The 19,114-nt window shown below is 39.5% G+C and overlaps 1 protein-coding gene across 4 annotated transcripts in view; it reads right to left on the reverse strand.

Annotated features, from left to right (window-relative positions):
- Positions 1-17,500, reverse strand: part of RMDN2 (regulator of microtubule dynamics 2) — a 49,516-nt gene extending 32,016 nt beyond the window's left edge. For 2 of the 4 annotated variants that reach the window (XR_010388503.1, XM_026122966.2), the window contains exons 1-5: positions 17,036-17,151; positions 16,053-16,519; positions 8,586-8,781; positions 7,530-7,632; positions 5,422-5,482 (exon numbers count right to left, since the gene is read on the reverse strand). Coding sequence is in view for 3 of the 4 variants with exons in the window: in XM_026122966.2 (XP_025978751.1) it covers positions 5,422-5,482; positions 7,530-7,632; positions 8,586-8,781; positions 16,053-16,507 (815 nt within the window). In the remaining variant the exon portion in view is untranslated. Of the gene's footprint in view, positions 1-5,421; positions 5,483-7,529; positions 7,633-8,585; positions 8,782-16,052; positions 16,520-16,805; positions 16,947-17,035; positions 17,152-17,224 lie in introns of those variants that run through there. The other 2 variants (XM_026122965.2, XM_026122967.2) reach the window with 2 other exon arrangements.
- Between the last annotated feature and the right edge of the window lie 1,614 nt (positions 17,501-19,114).

A 19,114-nucleotide genomic window follows, 5' to 3' on the forward strand; every position in this document is an offset into this window, starting at 1 on the left:
AGAGCCTGTATGTAGCATATCCTCTTCACCAGAAAACGGAGTTGCAGGATTCTGGACAATTACCAGAGAAGCCTTCTGGACTTTTTTCCTAACTCTTAGGGGGGAAAAACAACAACAACAACAACAACAACAACAACAACAAGAAATCCACTTGCTTTGAAAATGAACTTTAAAGTGATTGTTTGTATTTCAGTAAAAGCACTGTTCAGCACACCTTGGCATTCTGCATTTTTTTGCAATTGTGAAGTTAAAGTGGTGCCATCTGAAGTGGCTACAGCACTGAATTGGCCTCATAACACTTCCAATTAAAATCAGGATGACAAGGATACACTGTGGTCCAAGATGAGCTGTGAGGGCTCACAGCTATCATTTGGAAATCACTGACCCAAAAAGAAAAAGATTTTGTTTGAGGCTTGGGAAAACAAGACAACTTGTGACTGGCCAATATCAACTTCTACATTCAGGTTCCTTCACAATTTGAATAATTGCCACAGGCTGAAAAATGCAACAAGTCACCTAAAATATTTACTCTGCCTTTCATTGGAGCAGTCAAACAAACAATAAAAGCTTACAGCTATGTTTCTTCCTTTCCAGTGTTTCCATTTAAATAATTTTTTTTAAAGGTGTCCATTCAAATAGCCTGAAGGTTTTGTGATCTGACTGGCAACCACAATACTAAGTATGAACACATGTTTTCAAATATCTGGATATTAAAATTATTAGCAGCTGGAAAAGATTGTTACCAAAGCTGACTGACTACTCCAAGCTTTTTTGCCCAGTTCTTTCTGCATGTATCTTATCAAATGCAATCTGAGGATGAATACCAGTCACTTGTCAGTGTTTTAGTCAGTAAGCTGGCCAGTTCCAGTGTTAATATATTTTTTCATAAGACTAGACCATAAAATCTAGGTGGTTTACTTAGGATGTGTATGGTTTTTTTTTTTTTTTTTTTTTTTTAATGAATTACAAATGAAAAGTAAAGTAAGATATCTGAACTCTAGGTGTTGTGTACATTAGCAAGGGTTTGCTGGTAAGACCATTCCACTAAGTTCTCCTAGGAGGCATATAAAACACTTATTATTTCCCAGGACAGCTTATGGCAGTTCCACAAAAGAAAAAAATTGCCCTGGCGAAAGGACTTTTCCCCAGTATAACTCCATCCACACTAGGGCTTTCACGGAACAGTTATGCCAGTCAGGGTGTGACCAAAACATATTATGCTGTGAACAAAGCTTTTAAGCATTAGGGATAAGCTTCTAAAACAAACTTTCGAAGAGGCCTATAGCCCTAATCCTTGCTTGACAGACACAGTATACATTCCTAATAAAGAACATTAAACCATAAGCAGAACAGGATACAAGGAAAACTGAGTGCCACGTTATAAAAAGTTTTATAGAAGACTTATTAAGAGACAATATTCAAAAGCACAATGGCAAACAACCCTTCCTAACATGGAGGAAAGACAAGACACGGATTTAAAGGCCAATTCAGCTCCAGTGAGATGTTCTCCATTGACCTAAAAATCAAAAAGGAACTGAACCCAAAAGTGAAAATAAGAACACATGGCCAAGCTGGTGATATCGGATGGTTACTAAAGAACAGCATATAGTATCTAAAGATAAAATTCAGAAATGCTTAATACAAACTGAATTGCAACTTGCAAGAGACACAAAAGGCAGTAAGAAAAGGCTCTATAAATACAGCGGAAGAAAAAAAGCTACAAACAGCAGTACAGAACCACTAGTAATGAGAGGTGGTGATGAAACCAACAAGGCTCAGCTATTCAATCTTTTCTCTGTGTATACCCTTCCCTTCCCTCCCCAACCTCCAAGTGTTAATTGTAAGCAGTAATAGGGGACAGGACCACAGGCCAGGAAAAAAAATAGGCCTGTCATTTAATCCTCACTCATTTAATCCTCACTCATTTAGTAAGCCATAACATATTAAACAGTTTAACAGAACATGAGAAATAATGCATGAGTTAACAATACAGATAGCAGCTATACCCAACATCAGGAAAAACTCAATCACACTGATAGGAAATACCTAAAAACTTCAGAAATGAGAAGGTACAGAGAAGAAAGAAATCAGACAAAACTTTCCTTAAGCAACAGTCAGCCAACTTTTTCATCAACAGCTAATACAGAATGTGATACTATACAAAAATGAGAAAACCATATAACCAACAGACAGATGTATCTTATACAGGTTAAGATCATTTCGTAGGGTCTTCAGCTAGCTTATACAGTTTGAGAAAACTTTACACTGGTGATGAGATGAAAAAAAAGGATTTTGGTATGAGGTGGCATTGCACTTGCACTGAGCATGTATACATGCTGAGCTGCTCATTTGTAGATGATCCACGTTCTCACTGTGCATCTACGCTCCTATTATAGTCAATAGAGACCCTGTTCAATTCACAGCAGCCTGCCCAAACACAGGTATCTACTACCACTGGTGCTGCCCTAAGGCTTCCCACCAGTTCCAGCTGCTGGCCCAGAAGGGTAGAGACCTCCCAGAGGTCCTGTGTTGTATCTGCCATGACATGCAAGTATTGTCACGTCAAACGGTACATACACCTACAATGCAGACAGTATGTTTAGGTGCCAGTCTGGAGTTGGGTCCTGCCCTTCATCTCTGAACTTAAGTAAAACCGGTAAGCCGTTCTTCCTTAACTGACCACTTGCAAGTTGTCCTAATCCTTTTGTTTCAATATTTGTTAAATAATATTGTTTAGATGAAGTCACCCATAGCTGGTTGCAGAACCAGGGTCAACAATCATATCACCAGTTCATGTGAACCTGTGAATCATTACAGCTGTTCCAAGAAGTTTTGTCCTGGGTTCATTATCTTCCAATATTTTCATTAATGACTTCAACGATAACCAGAGAACAAACTTATAAAACAAAATAGTACATGGGAGGGGATGCAAGTACTTACTACTCTAAATATCCTTGATAAACCAGAGAAATGGTCTGAAATCAACATGAAATCAATGAAACATGAGTGTTCCTCATGAACATGAACTCTCCCAAAAAGGGGGGGGGGGGAAGAGTATATGTACAATTACAAAACAAGTCTATTTGATTAAGCAGCAGTACAGCAGAAAAGGATCTACAGGGACCACAGACTGAATCACGGTTGGCATGCTAGACAAAAAACATACAAATGTCTTTCTGGAGCATTCAACAGGGCAGTCCATTCTGTCCTGTGCTTAGAGCCTCAGTGGGAGAGGTATATCCAGTATGGGACATCACAGTTTAAGACTTATGCAATGAATCAGAAAGACTTCAGAAAAGAACAATAAGTGGACAAAATATTTGAAAAAAATTATTACACCAGACTATTCCCATCTGTTATGTCCATCTGTACCACTAGAAAGCCACTGGTTCAACAGTAATAGATAGAAACCTCACATTTGCTTGCAACCCAGATACACAAAGGATGAAAACTAAAGCATACAGAAAGACCTTGCCTGTAACAAAAAGCAGTAGCTTACAAAACATAAGAGTTTCTTCTTACATCTCTAAAACAGGCTTTCTGAGCTAACTCTGAAACACATCTCCTTACACTTGTAATTCTTCCCTTGCTGGATGTGCCTGCCAGTACGGGATCTTACATCCGAAATCTGGCAGACCACCTACATTTCCCTGAACACCATGAAAGCTTTTGTCAGCCAAGTTTCTGTAGCCAAGTTTATACTAGCAGATTTTGTAAGTCTCCCAGGCAGCAGGTGGGAGGACTTATGTGTGCATGTGATGGTGTGTTTTTCTATACACACAGCTTTAGCTGAGAGGGGTACACCAGCATTACCCTGCAGAAGCGACCATAGCTGTGGTCAGGCAATTGGCAGCAATGGCTACAATTTGCTTCCAGCAGGTGTTTAAGGTAAATGGGCTTCAATTCACTTCGCGCTGAGGAGGGACACTCGCACCATCCTCTTCCACTAGCTTTGCTGCCACTGTAGCAAGCTCCAGCTGACGGACATTAACAAGCAACTGGGTAAGGGTCAAAGCAAAGGCTGGTATCTTTAACTGCCACATTAGAGCTAGCTGGGGCCTACACCTCACCTCCAGACAAGGCATCATCACTACTTCCAAGCCACTGGAGAGGACAAATGCAAACCTATCAGTGATGGCAAAGCTCCACCAAAATGAAACTTATTCCCACAGTGCATGACTTCCAGTACCCCATCATTACAAAGCAGGTGTTTGGATCACTAGTTCTTACAAGCACAAGGAAAAGAAACAATCACAGAAGTATGGCAACACTCAAAGGAACACAGCATGGAATAACATAGCCATCTTTGAAGTTTAGAAGGGGAGCGGGAGAGAGAGAGAGCGCGCGCGCACGCAAACACAAGAGCCACCTAATTAAATGTGAGCATCTGCATCTAATCAAGTATCTAAACCTGAGTTAGCTGACCTGTGCTCCCTGTATGGACAATGGAAATGTAGTCAGTTGAGCCTAGGGAGAAATTCATCTCACCCTAATGCAGATGTGCAACATGGACTCATACGAGCTGCACTCCAGAAGTATCTACTTCATTCTGGACTATGAAGGGAGCCTGGGATAACAGGATCAGGTTTAGACACATAAGGTTAAAATGAAATCCCACCCTACATGTGTGATTGGAAAAAAAAAAAAAAAAAAAAGAAGAAAAGAGAAACCAAAATGGAATGAAAAAGCTAACAATATTAGAAAAGAAAATACAGTTTCAATAAAATTGATTAATAAAATAGTAACCTGGAACTATGAGCTAGCTGGGCAGAATTATTTTCCACCTGACAATGCTGATTTAATAAAAATGACAGGAATTTGCAAAGACTTAGTTACTTCTGGCAAGGTCTACAAAAATTAATCCAAGTGCCAAGCCTGGAGCAAAATGCAATACTCAAAACAAAACGTTGAGAAGTTAATTGAAACTGAAATCATGCTCTCATTGTCTATTCTTAATTACTAAGGTTTAGATGGTCAAAATTTTGGCAGGGTATTTACTTTTCATATGGATAAGAGAAGTAACAAAATAGGAGGTCAAACTACATTAATTTGAAAAAGTGAGAGAAAGTTGTGAGAGAAAGTAAATGGAAAACAATGTCTTCGCTGAACAGTAGTGGATACTGGTTTAAGCAAATACTCTTATATTTCATTATACTCACGGAAATATTGTTAGTGATGTTTCATCTGCTATAGTAAATGCTTCGCAAAATACTACTTCAAAGTAGTTTTTAGCTGCAACTGATTGAGACCTATGAAACTAGGAAAAGATATTAATGAATAATTGATGAAATTGATGTCCATCTCCAATATGATAAGTGTAACTTGCTGTGGACAGTGTTTAGAGCTGGAGATTGCTGTCTTTTTGGTCAGATCTGATAAGTACATACAACTTTGCAAAAATGCACACTCTTGCAAACTTACCACTGATGACTCTCTGCATTCCTGGCATCCAGCTGGATGGCCTTTTCAGCTTTAATCTTTCCTGTAAAAGGAGTACAATACATTAAAGGATTTATTGTACTCTTCTACATTTTAGGCAACACCCAAGAACCAAGCAGTCAGATAAATTCTAGCTGCAAAGAAGAAGTTGCTCCTTTTTTTAAAATGTTTAGATGGACAATGTACCACTATGGCTTTAAACCATTTATACACACACACGTACATTTATATGTATATAATTCTAATATATTCTCTTATATAATTCAATTCAGATTCAACTAAATCACGGAAGGATTGGACTGGACTGCAGAAACAGTTTGTGGTGTCTCCAGGAGGGAAGATCCTTAAAAACTGGTTAGAGAAGCACCTGTCACAATAACCAGCAGAGCTGGTTTCCACCTTGGTTACAGAAATGAACTAGGTGAAGCTCCTTTCCAGCACAACGATCTTCATTAAGTTCCACTTTTAAGTGAGTAAAGATGACAGCAGGTCATTTGATCAAATCCATGCTCCCAGGAAGAAGTTCAAATGAAATGCTTGCTGTTTGCAAAGTCTCAGCTGCAACCAATTAAACCACACTGACATTTCTGTATTACAAGTTAACTTCCTAAAACAAAGGGCAGCATACACAGTCCTCCAACCGAGTGGAATGAGAAAACACAATCTACTGCCAGCTCCCCCACAGTCTCAATCTCTCCACACCACTTCCAAAAAACAGATGAAAAAGGCTGCCACCACCCACGAGAATGAGCCAAACATAGCTGATTACTCAACACTTAAGACCCAATTTCTTTCCACCATTCCTTACCTCTCCATCTTTCGCTATGCCATTATCTTCCATCAGCTGAAGCTACATTTAATCACCGGTAAAAAGCAAAGGCTCCAATAACAGAGTTTACCATTGTATTTTATTTTTCATTACAATCCTCACTGGACTGGGTGATTTCTATACAAAAAAGCCAAGTTGCTCCCAAAGCAAAGACAGTATCAACTAAACAGTTAAGACAGTGTAAGTCTTCATGAGCATTCAGATGACAATAGGAATGGGGACCTTGGACAAGCTGAGGTTGGCTATGGCATTTTTAATGATAGCACAAAGGGTCACATTGCCTTTGAGGATACCAACGGGTAGTCAAAACTGCTCTTTCAGGGATGTCACTGACAACAGAACATGAAGTAACAAACAAGGAAAAAGAGGTACAAAAGACAGAATAACCTGAACTTGGAATACAATTATAAAACCTTTAATAGAGGAAAATATGAAGGCAAATAGATAGAGGCAAAAAGGATTATTCTAAGAGAATGTTTTGAACAGAAGGCAGAAGGGTGACATAGGTAGAAAAGAAGTAGGTTTTATTGTAATCAAAAGAAGGCCCAAAACAGAAGGGAAATGTAAACCATTCCTCTCCCCAGTTTCTAAATGTTTCTAAACAGTGAAAGAAAAGGCAATGCCTTTAAAAGCAACATAGAAAAAGAGCTGTGAAGAAAGAAATCAGAATCTGCTTCAGGTTAAGTCATCAAACAGGACACCTGGGGAGAGATGCCTGGAAGCAGCATCCTCAATTGTCATACATGACTATTGTTTATTAGACAGTGTTTCCCAGTTCCCAAAGTATTAGCCCCATGACCACCACAAAAGAGTTTGCTGATTTGTAGGACTTCTCCTTCGCCACAGAAGGAATTAAAACAAATCTTGGCTTTGCCTTTATTCCTCTCTCCCAAATATGTAATTAAGAAACTGTGCTGACAACATCTTTTTTTTTTTTTCTTTTTTTTTTTAAAAAAACATTTTGTTGCCATCTGACTCTCTTTAAAATAAAGGATTTTAGGACACCATCCGGAGCCAACTGCCTTCAACTGTGACTGACAACACTTCTCCTACACCACTACTAGATCTCTCCAGTGTGAGAAGAACAGACTGAAGCTATATAATGTGGCAGTTTGTTGTGCAAAACATTTTTATTATGGTATACAAGCTCCCATTTATTGGACTGGAAATTGCTTGGGTTGGAAAACTTAAGCATGAACGCTCCAAGCATGTTTCCCTACATTCAGATCACATTTTACACAAACATTTTTCCTTGACTTACCATCAGTAACATACTTTTTCTTTTCCTCAGCATCTGTCGTCATCTCAAACAGATCTCCATAAGCACGAGCAACTCTCCAAAGAAAGCCTGCACAGTTTTCATACTGAAAGTAGAGGACAACTGAGTAATTAAACTCATCAAAATTACACTTATACAGTTTCCTCTCATAATACTTAGAGCAGCTTTGAGGAATACTGCATGAATCTTTGGTATTTTGCATCCTTCTCTGTCCTCCCTTGCATACTAGCTTTCCTATGTATGAGAACCATATGATCAATTTTTCCACTACCAAAGATGATGATAACTTTTGGTAATACCCTGGAACGTCTAAATAGTTTTTACAGGTCTCTTTTTATTAAAAATAGAAAGGCAATCCAGTAAAGCACAATAGGTTCCTGAACAATGTATATTTTCCTTAGGTATGAAATAAGCACTGTATTCTCCCACAATTCTTATCACATCTACTCATCTGGATATTTCAATATGTAAATGAAAATATATTCAGAAATAATAGTATCTGTCAAATCAGAAGAAACTGATACACTGAATTAAGCACTACACATGAAACCACTTGAAAATTTCATTAAAAGTTACACATGGGCACACAAAAGTTAAAAGTCATACGAAGTATACCAAAAAATTATAAGCGCTCTACAGACTCATTGTTTTATTTCCTGGGAACATTTGGTCTGGTTACTACTTAATTCCACAGGATTTTCTCATACAGGCCATTTTAAAACTAGTAAAAATACATATCACTTGTCTAGGAAAAAGCCCATGGTATCATCCCCCACTGCACGCAAGAACACATACACTAAACAGAGACTTGAAGTTATTGAACCTGGATTGGCTATAAAATAATAAAACTTCTATGCATGCCCAAGATGAATATTGGTAATATCTGAAAATATTTCTTTTTCACTGTATTTTAAAAACAGGCATGGAATTCCATCTTCCATTCCTGTCCGCATTTTAATGCTTACATTAAGGAAATTCTCAAATACAGTACTAAGCATAAGTTAATAGCAACATAATACTAAGTTTACTCTTTAATACCTTGTCCTCCTTCTCAAGTAGCAGTCTGAAACTCTCCTTTTTATCATCCTCTGAACCCTTGTGCAAACTGTCCACCCGCTGTAAAAGGTTAAATAACTCTTTTTCTTCTTCCAATCTCACAACAACATAAGGCGATTTCATCCATTCCTTTTCCTCCTCAGACTCTCCTTCGGTATCAGTATGAGCTGTAATATAACTAAAATAACAGAAAATGATAATTATATTTTCTGAAGATATTGGCAAAGCATTGTGAAATTCAAATGCAAAAATTTCAGAGCACGATTTCTGCCAGCTGTGAAACCTTAAGGGAGTTTTTGTTCATGGTATCAAGCTTTTTATTATTATAGTACCTCTATCTTCAAAGGGACAGCATGATCGTAATTCCAAACATAACAGGCAAGTAATTACACTATGTCCTCCCTAACAACGCATTCAAAAATTAAGTACATATTAGAAACGTGTGTGTCCTTGTGGTTCAGATGTAGAACACTGTAAATCATAATGCGTATTAACACATGCTTTGTAACCCTGAAGAGGCCTCTTCAACACTGTGCCTCAATCTTCCAATTTTTTGAAATTGAAGAGCTTGCCCACCAAAACAGACATGCTTTAAGAATCACACAGTGTTTTGTTAAACACTTTAAAGGTCACAGACACAATTTTAAATATAAGCAGTAACATCATTATTGTCAAATTGTTTACTTCTTTCCTACATCCTGAAGATCGGAATATCTGATAATGGGAAACAGCTTGTATTAATTCATTATTCTTAGTGCACAAACACTCAGCACAAGACAGTCAAGGACAAACAAATATTTACAAAAGCCATAAATTCCATGCAGAGGTGAGTGAGCGGCCTTACTGTCCAAAGCACTAAGCATACAATAGGGTCCTCAAATTTCAAACAGGAGCAACTGAACAACCTTATTTTTAAAAGTAGCCATTTGCTTATGCACTAAATATGGACAGAAAAGCCTGATCTTTTGCACTTCCATTTTTTAAAATGCTGTTCTTACAAAAAATAGTAATTTAAAAGTATTATCTGCTAAGTTCGGAGATTTTAAATGGTCACTATGAGCAGAAAAAAGAAGTATGAAATGTACTACATGTATCAAGCAACTCTAACTAGTTCAGGAGAGTAGCACTACTTTTTTTCTGGAAACATAACTAGTACAGAACGTTAGGAATATAAATGGAGCTTAATAATTATGGCTTTTAAATAGTCTGTTTTCAACAAATCACTATAGCAAGTGAACAGAATTAAAACACCACCAGATACACTGGCTGTAGCCTGTAATATGCAGTTTTAAGTGTTCGTTTAAATTACAGAACTGCCAGATGTGGCATGACAATTTCTCTGCAAGATTAGCCCAGTAATATGGGAAAGAGGATTCAAAAACTTCTGAATAGGAAGAAACAAAACAAAATACACATACATGTTCAAATGGAAAAACAAAGCATAGTGGAGAAAAGAAGGGAAATGTCAGAGATTTCCATAGAATCATAACACTAAATCTTGATACTACTGACATCAAAAATAAATCCTACGCTGTATGCCGCAGAGTCAGTGTTTGTGCATAGTAAATGTTTACTTTGCTCTCCTGATGCATCTTTAAAAACACAGCATATTGTTTGTCCACAGTTATTCTGAAGTGGTTGCAGAGCTACATTATATATAGAGAGCACAAGCAAGGAACACCAACTTGACCAGAAGTGCACGAGATTTGGAGGGTGGATGGGATGTTTGAAAAGTACCCGGTTTTGAAGTATATTTGAAAAGCACCTTTCCTCCTTTCCTGACTTGATTTGGGTTGCTCTTCCAATTAAAACAAAATTTTGTGCAATTACCTACTTTAAATGTTGGGTGCTAGATAATATAACAGAAGTGATTATCACAAGATGTTACTCTGTCAGCAAAAATGGAAAGGCCAAGGTTGGGCTGAGAGCCACCCTTGTCACTCCAAATAAGCTTGGCAGAAATTTTCAGCAGCAGTGTATTAAACCAACATAACCAAATATCAAATTCATGCAGGTTACATCATATAAAGATATTCTTCCAGAAACTGAAACGAAAAGAAGTGTGCAAGTAGATAACAGACTAACAGCTGATGTGGAACCTGTAAAGAGCAAAATATAAAATATCATGGAACAATGATCTCCTAAGACGAGGCCATACTGCATTAATCCTCATCCTGCTACTCCCAGAGAAACATGATTGCCAGATCACATCTGGGCTGACAAAGAGGAGTAGGCAGGACAGGTCCTCTATTTCTACCCCTCACTGTCCTGGGAAATTCTCTCCCACCTTCTGTATTTCTGTCCTATGGGTCCTCAAAGAATTTAAATGTGGAGCAGACCATCTTAAACCTTGATAAGATCATCATATATTTCATTTTACTTGTTGATTTGCATGCTTTAAAGAAGGCAAACTAGTACCTGTTAAACAATCCGTGCAAAAATGAAAAACATCAACATAGTAGATAACTCTTCTCCCCGTGATGTAAGGCAATATCATTTCTGGGAACTGCAAAAAAACGTGCAACCCTGTGCCTGCTGACCTAAGTCAAAAGACACTGAGCTATGTAAGAGCAGATATACAACCAAAACAGAATGACATTCTCAAATGAAAGTAACACAAAATGTTTAAGATCTTCTCCTAGTTTGGCCCATGAACAGTGTTTCTCATTAGAGGGACAGAAATTAATTGTCCCAATAACAATTTGTCCAAGGGAATACAAATAATTCTCCATGCTTAAGCTTAGACATGCTACTTGTCCCCCCAGAGATGCATCAGCATTCCTCAAAATTTCTGTTTTCTTCCTTCAGAAAAACTGAAAATATAGTGCTTTCAGAAGGTTCTCTCCTCCTCTTCCTTCCTTCCTTGGCTCCAGAGCTGACATTGCTGGCTCCCAGCGTTTCCCGAAGAAACAACACAAAGCCAGACTTTATGGGGCTCCAGGACTTACTTGTGACGAGTTTCTGCCTCACTCATCAGGCACCCCAAGCAAACTCCTACATAGGTTGGGAGCTACTGAAGTAAAATGACAATAAGGTAATTCTATCAAGTATAAAACATTATACATCACTTGAAACATTTTACCAAATTGGGCAAAAAGAATGTTTTCTGTTTTGTTTCTTATTACATGGATTTTCTTACTAGCTCTCTGTTCAATCCTTAACATAGTCAGACTAAAACATTTATTTTAAGCATGAAAACGTAACATGTTAAGAAGGCATTACACAGACTTTTAAAAAATAAACAGCTAGGATTTTTCCTAAAAACCTGGGTAAGGTGTACTTCATCAATTTGAACTGAAGCCAGTTTTACTTCAAGATAGGAAATCCTTCCAGCTATTTAAGGACAAAATAAGAGCCTAAAAGATACTGTTGATATAAAACTACAATAAGAAGAGCTAGAAAACTGATTTCAATAAACTAGCTAGCAGGGTTTTATAACTGCTCATTCGAGAAGCAGAAGAGCAAGTTGTACATTATGAAGAGCTACACTACAAAACAAATTCATTGGTACTAAACACAAAAAGCAAAAGTGCAGATTTTTTAACAAAACCTAAAAATCTAGGGGGTGATGAGAGTAATCTAAAAGGCAAATTAACAACAAAGGAGGAAGAGTCATTATGCTTTGCTTTACACATTTCCTATAACAACACTGATAGCTGCTATTTTACCTGGTATTTTCCTGAAAAGGGTTTTATCAAATGCTGAAAATAAAAGTGAATGTTTACATGTGATAAAAACACTGAGCAGTATCTGACAAAATGCAAGAACTTAAAAAATGTGAAAACAAGTTGGCACTGAGTATACACCTTTATTACTAATATATTTCATTTAAAAGAGAAAAACAGTGATAAGACTCTAAGGAGCAACGATCAACCAACTGGATTGGATCACAAAGGTTGTTCAAAGTTCAAAGACCAAATGGAAACCATGCTGGGGACTCACCACGCTGTGGTTAAGCAGCTCAGTAATCCAGGCACCTAGCACTGCCCTGAAAAACCTGAGCTACCTGGTATAAAACACTGCTGTGGTACAGACTCATTTTGCTGGTTCAAAACCTGTTTTAGAGTAACTTTTTACTGGCAGGCACTGGGCCTAACCAGGTATCTAATCTGTTCACAACACTCCAACTTTTAGATCAGATATTATCTGCTGTCTCCCAGCCAACATAAAAAGCATAAGCTGACACAAACACTGTCTAATCCACTCCAGCTAATTCAATAGGAAGGTGATTATGTGTCAACACCTGATCTGTATCAAATTTTAACTGTGTGACCCAGCAGAGGGCAGATCCATTTTTAATGATAGTAGCCTCAGAGCAGAAATCTCCCAAACCAGATTCTTAGGTCAGCTGAGGATTGCACTGAAAATGTATGGGCAGCAAAAATGAATGAATTAACAAAAAGTGAAATAACACTCACAAGCAGCCATGAGAAATGTTTCTCCTTTTCCTCCTCTCTCAAGGATAAACTATTTCAAGGGAAAATAGTGGGGAAAAATTGAAGAAAAAAGATTTACTGTGGTCAGTCTTTCTGGTGACTGATGCCAAGTGTCATTTGAAAAGCTTGGGTGCCAGGGTAGCCGAAGACTGGTGCCAAACATGGCACTGATGTCAGTGGTTCGTCATTGCTGTATTAGGGAGGAAACAGCTTCAAAATGACAGAGGCCAGAACTAGGTGACACACTCCATCCCAGCTGATCATCTAGACACCATTTATTGTATTTGTAAATGAATGAACGTTACGAATCCTCAAAAGTTAACGACTGAGGTCTTTGCTAATGAAGGGATGTAAACTGAAACAAACTATTAAGAATAGTCTATAGGAGCACACAGACTATAAACAATGGGCTCTTCAGCATCCATTTAGTGTATGATCCATTCAGCGTACCTCCCATTTGGGCTAGCTGTCATTATCTCATTTATTTTAAAATATGTGATCTTTTTCACTTCCAGAAATATATGATGATTTTTGAAAGACAAAGCTTCTCTCCCCGAAGTGTTCAACATCAGTTGCAATATTGAGAAGATTACCAGAACAGATCAAAGCCATGAAGACCACAGGTAAGCCTGCCAGCATCAAATATTTTATGGAAAAAGTAGGTAGTATTAAAACCTCTTTTGGGAGAAGTTTGCAAATCTGAAACCAATGTAGTCATTCAACACAAGTCCAGAAAATGCTTAAGATTACTTCATTTGTCAATTCCCAGCATCTACCCAAGTATCAGTTAAAAACAGAATTGCTAAACACAAGCAAAATGCTTCTAGACAGTGAAAATATTGCTTGACAGTGAAACACACTGTATGTACTTTAGATAAATAAAGCAAGCGGAAAAAATAAAAGAGGAAGATTATTTATCAAATGAACAAACTAGTAACTGAATTCTGTATCATGCTTCAAATTCACTACGGAACAGCATAAAGCAATATACATAGTCTTATACCTATAGCACATGAAGTGGTGATACACATTAACTGAAAAGAAGCATATGTTGCTATTGCCTCTCACTGCAAATTCTCACAGAATGTGCTCTGTCAATACAGCTACATATGACCTCAGAAAAACCTGTATACATAAGGATTGTACATGCATTAAGACTGACAACCTACTTCTATCTGCAAGAGAAAGAATGGAAAGAAAACTAATTAATCAAATGAAACAGAACTACCTTTAAATTCAGAGAAGATATGCAAAACAGTCAAACTGTAAGTACTGCTTAGGAATTACCTTCAGATACATGCATAGGAAAGTAAGCAATTTGTGTTAGTTAAAACAAAAGATATCTCTTTTCAGAAGAGATTAAAAAATAGCCTTGGTAAAGCACATACCCAAGTGACTAACACTATCTCTAACCTTGAATTATCTTCCTTCCTTTCTTCTGGCTGTATGCAAACACTCATTAGAGAAGGCCTTTCTTAGGGACACATTCAACGCTCTTGCACAGAAGAGTCATTCTTCTGTTGGACCATCTCGCAGCTTCTTTGTCACACAGAACCATCTGAGCAGGCAAGTTTCCTTCATAAGTTGTCAAATTGCAATGCATCTCTCCAGACCACGAAATGTAATCTTAAATGCTAGGTATGAAATAACCTCTGCACTGAGTCTATGACACTGATAATTCATAAACTGGTTCCTTAGTCTTACCTACATCTCCAGATATTTTATATGCAATATAAAGGCCTTTGCAAACCAAATAAAAACAACTCAATCTCAGAAACTAATAGAACTGCAATGTTTCTACATCATATGAAGAGGAATATGTCTTTGAAGATCCCTGCTAATATTGAAGCATTTAAAAAAAGAGTAAGTACTGGTTCATAATTGACAGGTCTCAAAACACGGAGTCAAAATACAAGGCTCATGAAGCACGTGGGCTGGGAAGTAACATAACAAAAAATTCTCCCCACAGGAATTGAAAAGACATTTTGAGGAACTCTTTAAAAAAAAAAGAAAAAAAAGAAAAAAAAAGTTTCATTAATTATAACAGCATGTTCCTGTCTTAATGAGGAGGTGGCACAAAAATTCAGTTGCTACAAACATACCCATACTAAATTGTATATAAGCATCTAATTTGATTATTTCAACATAAAGTTAACACACATCATTGCGGCCTCTCTGCATAAATAAATGCTAGGTGCATGATATTGGTCTTGATCTAGAGACAGGGACACTGCAATCAGAGGAGGGTGATGCCGTCACCATTTTTACATGACTACCGTAGGGTGTATTGGGTAACACAAAAACAGAGTCCCTCCCTCAGCTGAGGCCTATAAAGGAATCCATGAACAACAGAGGGACTCCAGAAGTGATCAAAACTAGGAACTTACTAACTTACTGAATCAGTGCCTAAAATCCCTCATGATTTTTAAGACAGGGAGAACTGTAGACAGTAACATACATAAACATACAGCCATTTGTTCACGTGTTGCATTCAGACATAGCTTTCATGGAAATGCAATACCTTTCGGTAGAACAAGGTAATAATTCACCTTTAAAGCCAATAGAAGATAATTATCATGAAAAGCACAAAACATTCCTACAGTTTGAACACAGCACCATCAGAGAAACACAACTACTTATAACTACTTTCTTACTAGCTCTTTTAAAATCATAGCATTATTCTTAACTTTGCTTTCTCATTACACAGCTGTGGAGAAATACTGCATCAGGCTGTTACCAAATGCACCCTTAAAAGTCTGCATCATGCTTGGTGTTGAATACACAACTTAACATATAGTGAGGAGTTAGGGATGGTCACCCAGAGTTTCCTCTGACTTAAAAATGACTAATCTGAATTTTTAAAGGATTTTTTCCTGAATACAGAGAAACATAAAATACACATAAAAGAAAAAAAAAAAGTAGGCTACTGTTTGCAATACACAGTTTCACAGATGTAATGATGCAGTGTGCCCTGCATGTATTCTGCATTACAGGCGATGTATTACTGACTCACCCTCCTTCACTTTCTGCCTCCTCAGAGCTGGTAGTTTCCGCTGCGCCAGGAGCTGCCTCCGCTTTTCTCCGCCTGGTTGCCCTGTGCGAGGGGCTAACTCTCTGAACATCCCCCTTCCCTTGCAGCTCCGCTCGGACAAGCTCTTCCAGCTTTGGAATAGCTTCTTTAAGGAACTTCACCTCCCTCTTCAGCTCGTCCACACTGACCAGCAAGCCGTTCAGTTTTTCTAGTATCTGAAGTTGTCTTCTGTGTAAAACCAGCACACCTCCCTGCTCGCTATGAGCTTCATTTTGCAAGCCTACAGGATTAAACCCTTTGTCCACAGCTAGCAGTGCAGGTGTACTAACAGCTGCGCCGGGTTTTCGCATCTTATGGTACCAAACGAGGAACAGGCTTATTCCAGCAGTCCCTGCCATTACGCCCAGTATTAGTCCTTTATTTTCAAAGTGAGACATTTCTGCACTCTCCTGAAATGGCGAGACAACAAGAACAGGGGGAGTGAAAAGTGTTTTCTTACTCTCACCGAAATACTTACTTTGCTTTTAAACCACAGAAGCGCCAGAGGGGAGCAAGCAGTGCAGGCTGGGGCAGTTGCAGCAGCGCTGCAGCACCCGCCGCGCTGCACCATCGTGTGCATCAAAACCAAGACGGGTTGGGTTGTTTGTTTTTTTTTTTTTGTTTTTTTTTTTGGGGGGGGGGGGGGGAAGGTACTTCTACACCGGCACCTGCGCCGTCACCTTTGCGGCAACTTACTTTTTCTATTATTATTCTAAGTGGGGAGAAAGGCGGGTTCCAGGCGGCTCCCCCCGCACGGCTGCGGGGACACAGCTGTGAGGCCACGGCTGGGCCCGCGGTGCCGCCGTCTCCCCGCCGCTGCCAGGGGCCGCCTCAGCCGCCGCCGAGCGCCCCGGCCGCCCTCGCAAGCCGCCCCAGCCCCGGCCCACCGAAGATGGGGGGCGTCGCGAGGCCGCCCCGCTACGTACCGGCGGGCCGGGCCCGGCCCAGGCGCGGCGCGGCCCCCCGCAGCTCTGGCGGCGCGGCCGAGGGGCGGCGGTACCCGGATCGAGGGGGCCGGGCCGGGTCGGGCCGGGCCTCCGCCTGCTGCGTGGGGCCGCCGGGCGGCCGGTCCCGGCGCCTGCACGTCGCCCTTGTGCCCGCGGCCGCCTGTTTACCTCAGCTCGCCCGGGCTGCTGCGGGGAAATCGGGAGTCGGTGCCTCCCCCCAGAGGCACCGCGAGCCCCTGACCAGCCGCGAAAGCGCCCCTAGCCATGGGGCAGCGGAAGGCCGGCAGGTCGCCAGAGCGGCCGCGGAGCTGATGCCTCTTCCTCCTGTACGTGTGCGTGTGTCTCCCTTGGTCTGTAGCTCGGTATTGCTGGCTGCGAGCGGCCACGGGACTGCGGCGGACCGCGCTCTGCGCCCAGGTGCCTCCCTCGGGGCCTCCAGCGCAGTGTCCCGCCAGGATTTAAAAGCATAAAGCTCGCACGTCCTTCTGTGCAAAAACTGTAACATCTGTGCCGGGAAAGAAAGCGCTCTTCAGCAATCACAATTTCCCTCAGCCGTGTCACTCAAAGGATTCCAGTGTAGTTCTTAAACGTATTTATTACTTTTATCAAAGTGAACACAGTGCTGCTGACAAAAACATACCCTAAACAGCTACTAAGAACTCAAATTTTGGCCCCCATGTGCTCTGTAAAAAAAAAATCTGCTTGATTTTTCAGTCTAATGTAAATTAGCAAATGTAAACAAGTCTCTTGTCTATTGATTAAATAGAGACTTTACAGTAACTACAACTGCTAAATAGTTCTCCATTGAGAACCTGAGGATGAAACTAGCCTCACATGAGATCACTCTACAACCTCAGAAAAACGCAGAAAGTTCTTAAAAATGGGTATTTGTTCAGTATCCTGTAGTTTTCCTAGTTAGGAAAAAAAGTATAGTCTGCCCGTGTGTTCATAATTTGAAAATTTTAAACTGAGGATGAATCTCTTCAATTTTATGGAAACTTTGGTAAAATAAACTTATTTCCAAAGAACAAGTTTCATCATAGTAGAGATAACTGTTTTAAGTTACATAATCCACCAATGGTTTTAAGATGGAAGAGGGTAACATGAATCTTCTTGGTGGTTGTATTTCAAATGTTTAGGAATAGTAATAAAAAAAGTGTTCAAAAACCTTTATTTGTATTTTCACTTTTAAATATTTTTTGCCAAATAGCTTTCTATAAGCCAATTAAAACAGGAAATTTTAAATGAGAATTAGAGGACAAAAACAACACAAACCTGAAAGATTACAGGTGCAAAAGCAAAGTAGATTTTTTCAATGATAAAAGATTTTCCAAAGTTGGTATCTAAGGCTGCAGGCCTTAGTCAAGCAGCCTGTTTTCTAAAATAATGGCCATGAGCACCAGTGTGTACATCTGCCATTAGTTTCTCTGGGATGCTCAGCAGCTGTGAAAATCAGGTCACCTATCTGGTCCCTAACACCTCATTTGCTTTGCACCTGTGGCCATTTTGCCAAGAGCTATGCAGAAGTGAAGACGTTATTACAGGCATGTAGAAACCTGCCAGAACAGCTTGCTAACTTGGAACGGAAACACTGATTTACCTAGATTTGGCACAACTAAATTGGCCTAAATCTGACAGCCATTCTAAGAAAACTGAATGAACTTTTTTTTTCCCCAGAGTGCTGTTATTCTGCATGTGGATTTCTTCCCAGTTCAAAACAAACTTTGTCCCTAGCATCCTAACAAATATGTAAGCCCAAACCACCTTCTCTTATAAAGTGGTTAGATGCCCATTACTCATAATTGTGTTTTTAGTCCTACTTCCTAAGAAGACAAAGCTTATGCTCCCAGGTGGTCTGTGTGCTGTCCTTCTGTCAGGCAGTACCACGACACATTCTCCACCCAATAACTTCCGAACCTGTAGATTAATTTCAATCTATATTCACAGAAGAAGAAAGATGCCAAGACACTGAAGTTCCAACAAGTTTCATGAAGGTCAGCGGCTGTGATATTAGCAGCCTTCCCTCTCTCCACCTCTGCCCAGGGCAAGCGTTCCTGG

The sequence above is a fragment of the Dromaius novaehollandiae genome, chromosome 3, assembly GCF_036370855.1.
Source record: "Dromaius novaehollandiae isolate bDroNov1 chromosome 3, bDroNov1.hap1, whole genome shotgun sequence".
In the NCBI taxonomy this organism is placed as follows: domain Eukaryota; kingdom Metazoa; phylum Chordata; class Aves; order Casuariiformes; family Dromaiidae; genus Dromaius; species Dromaius novaehollandiae.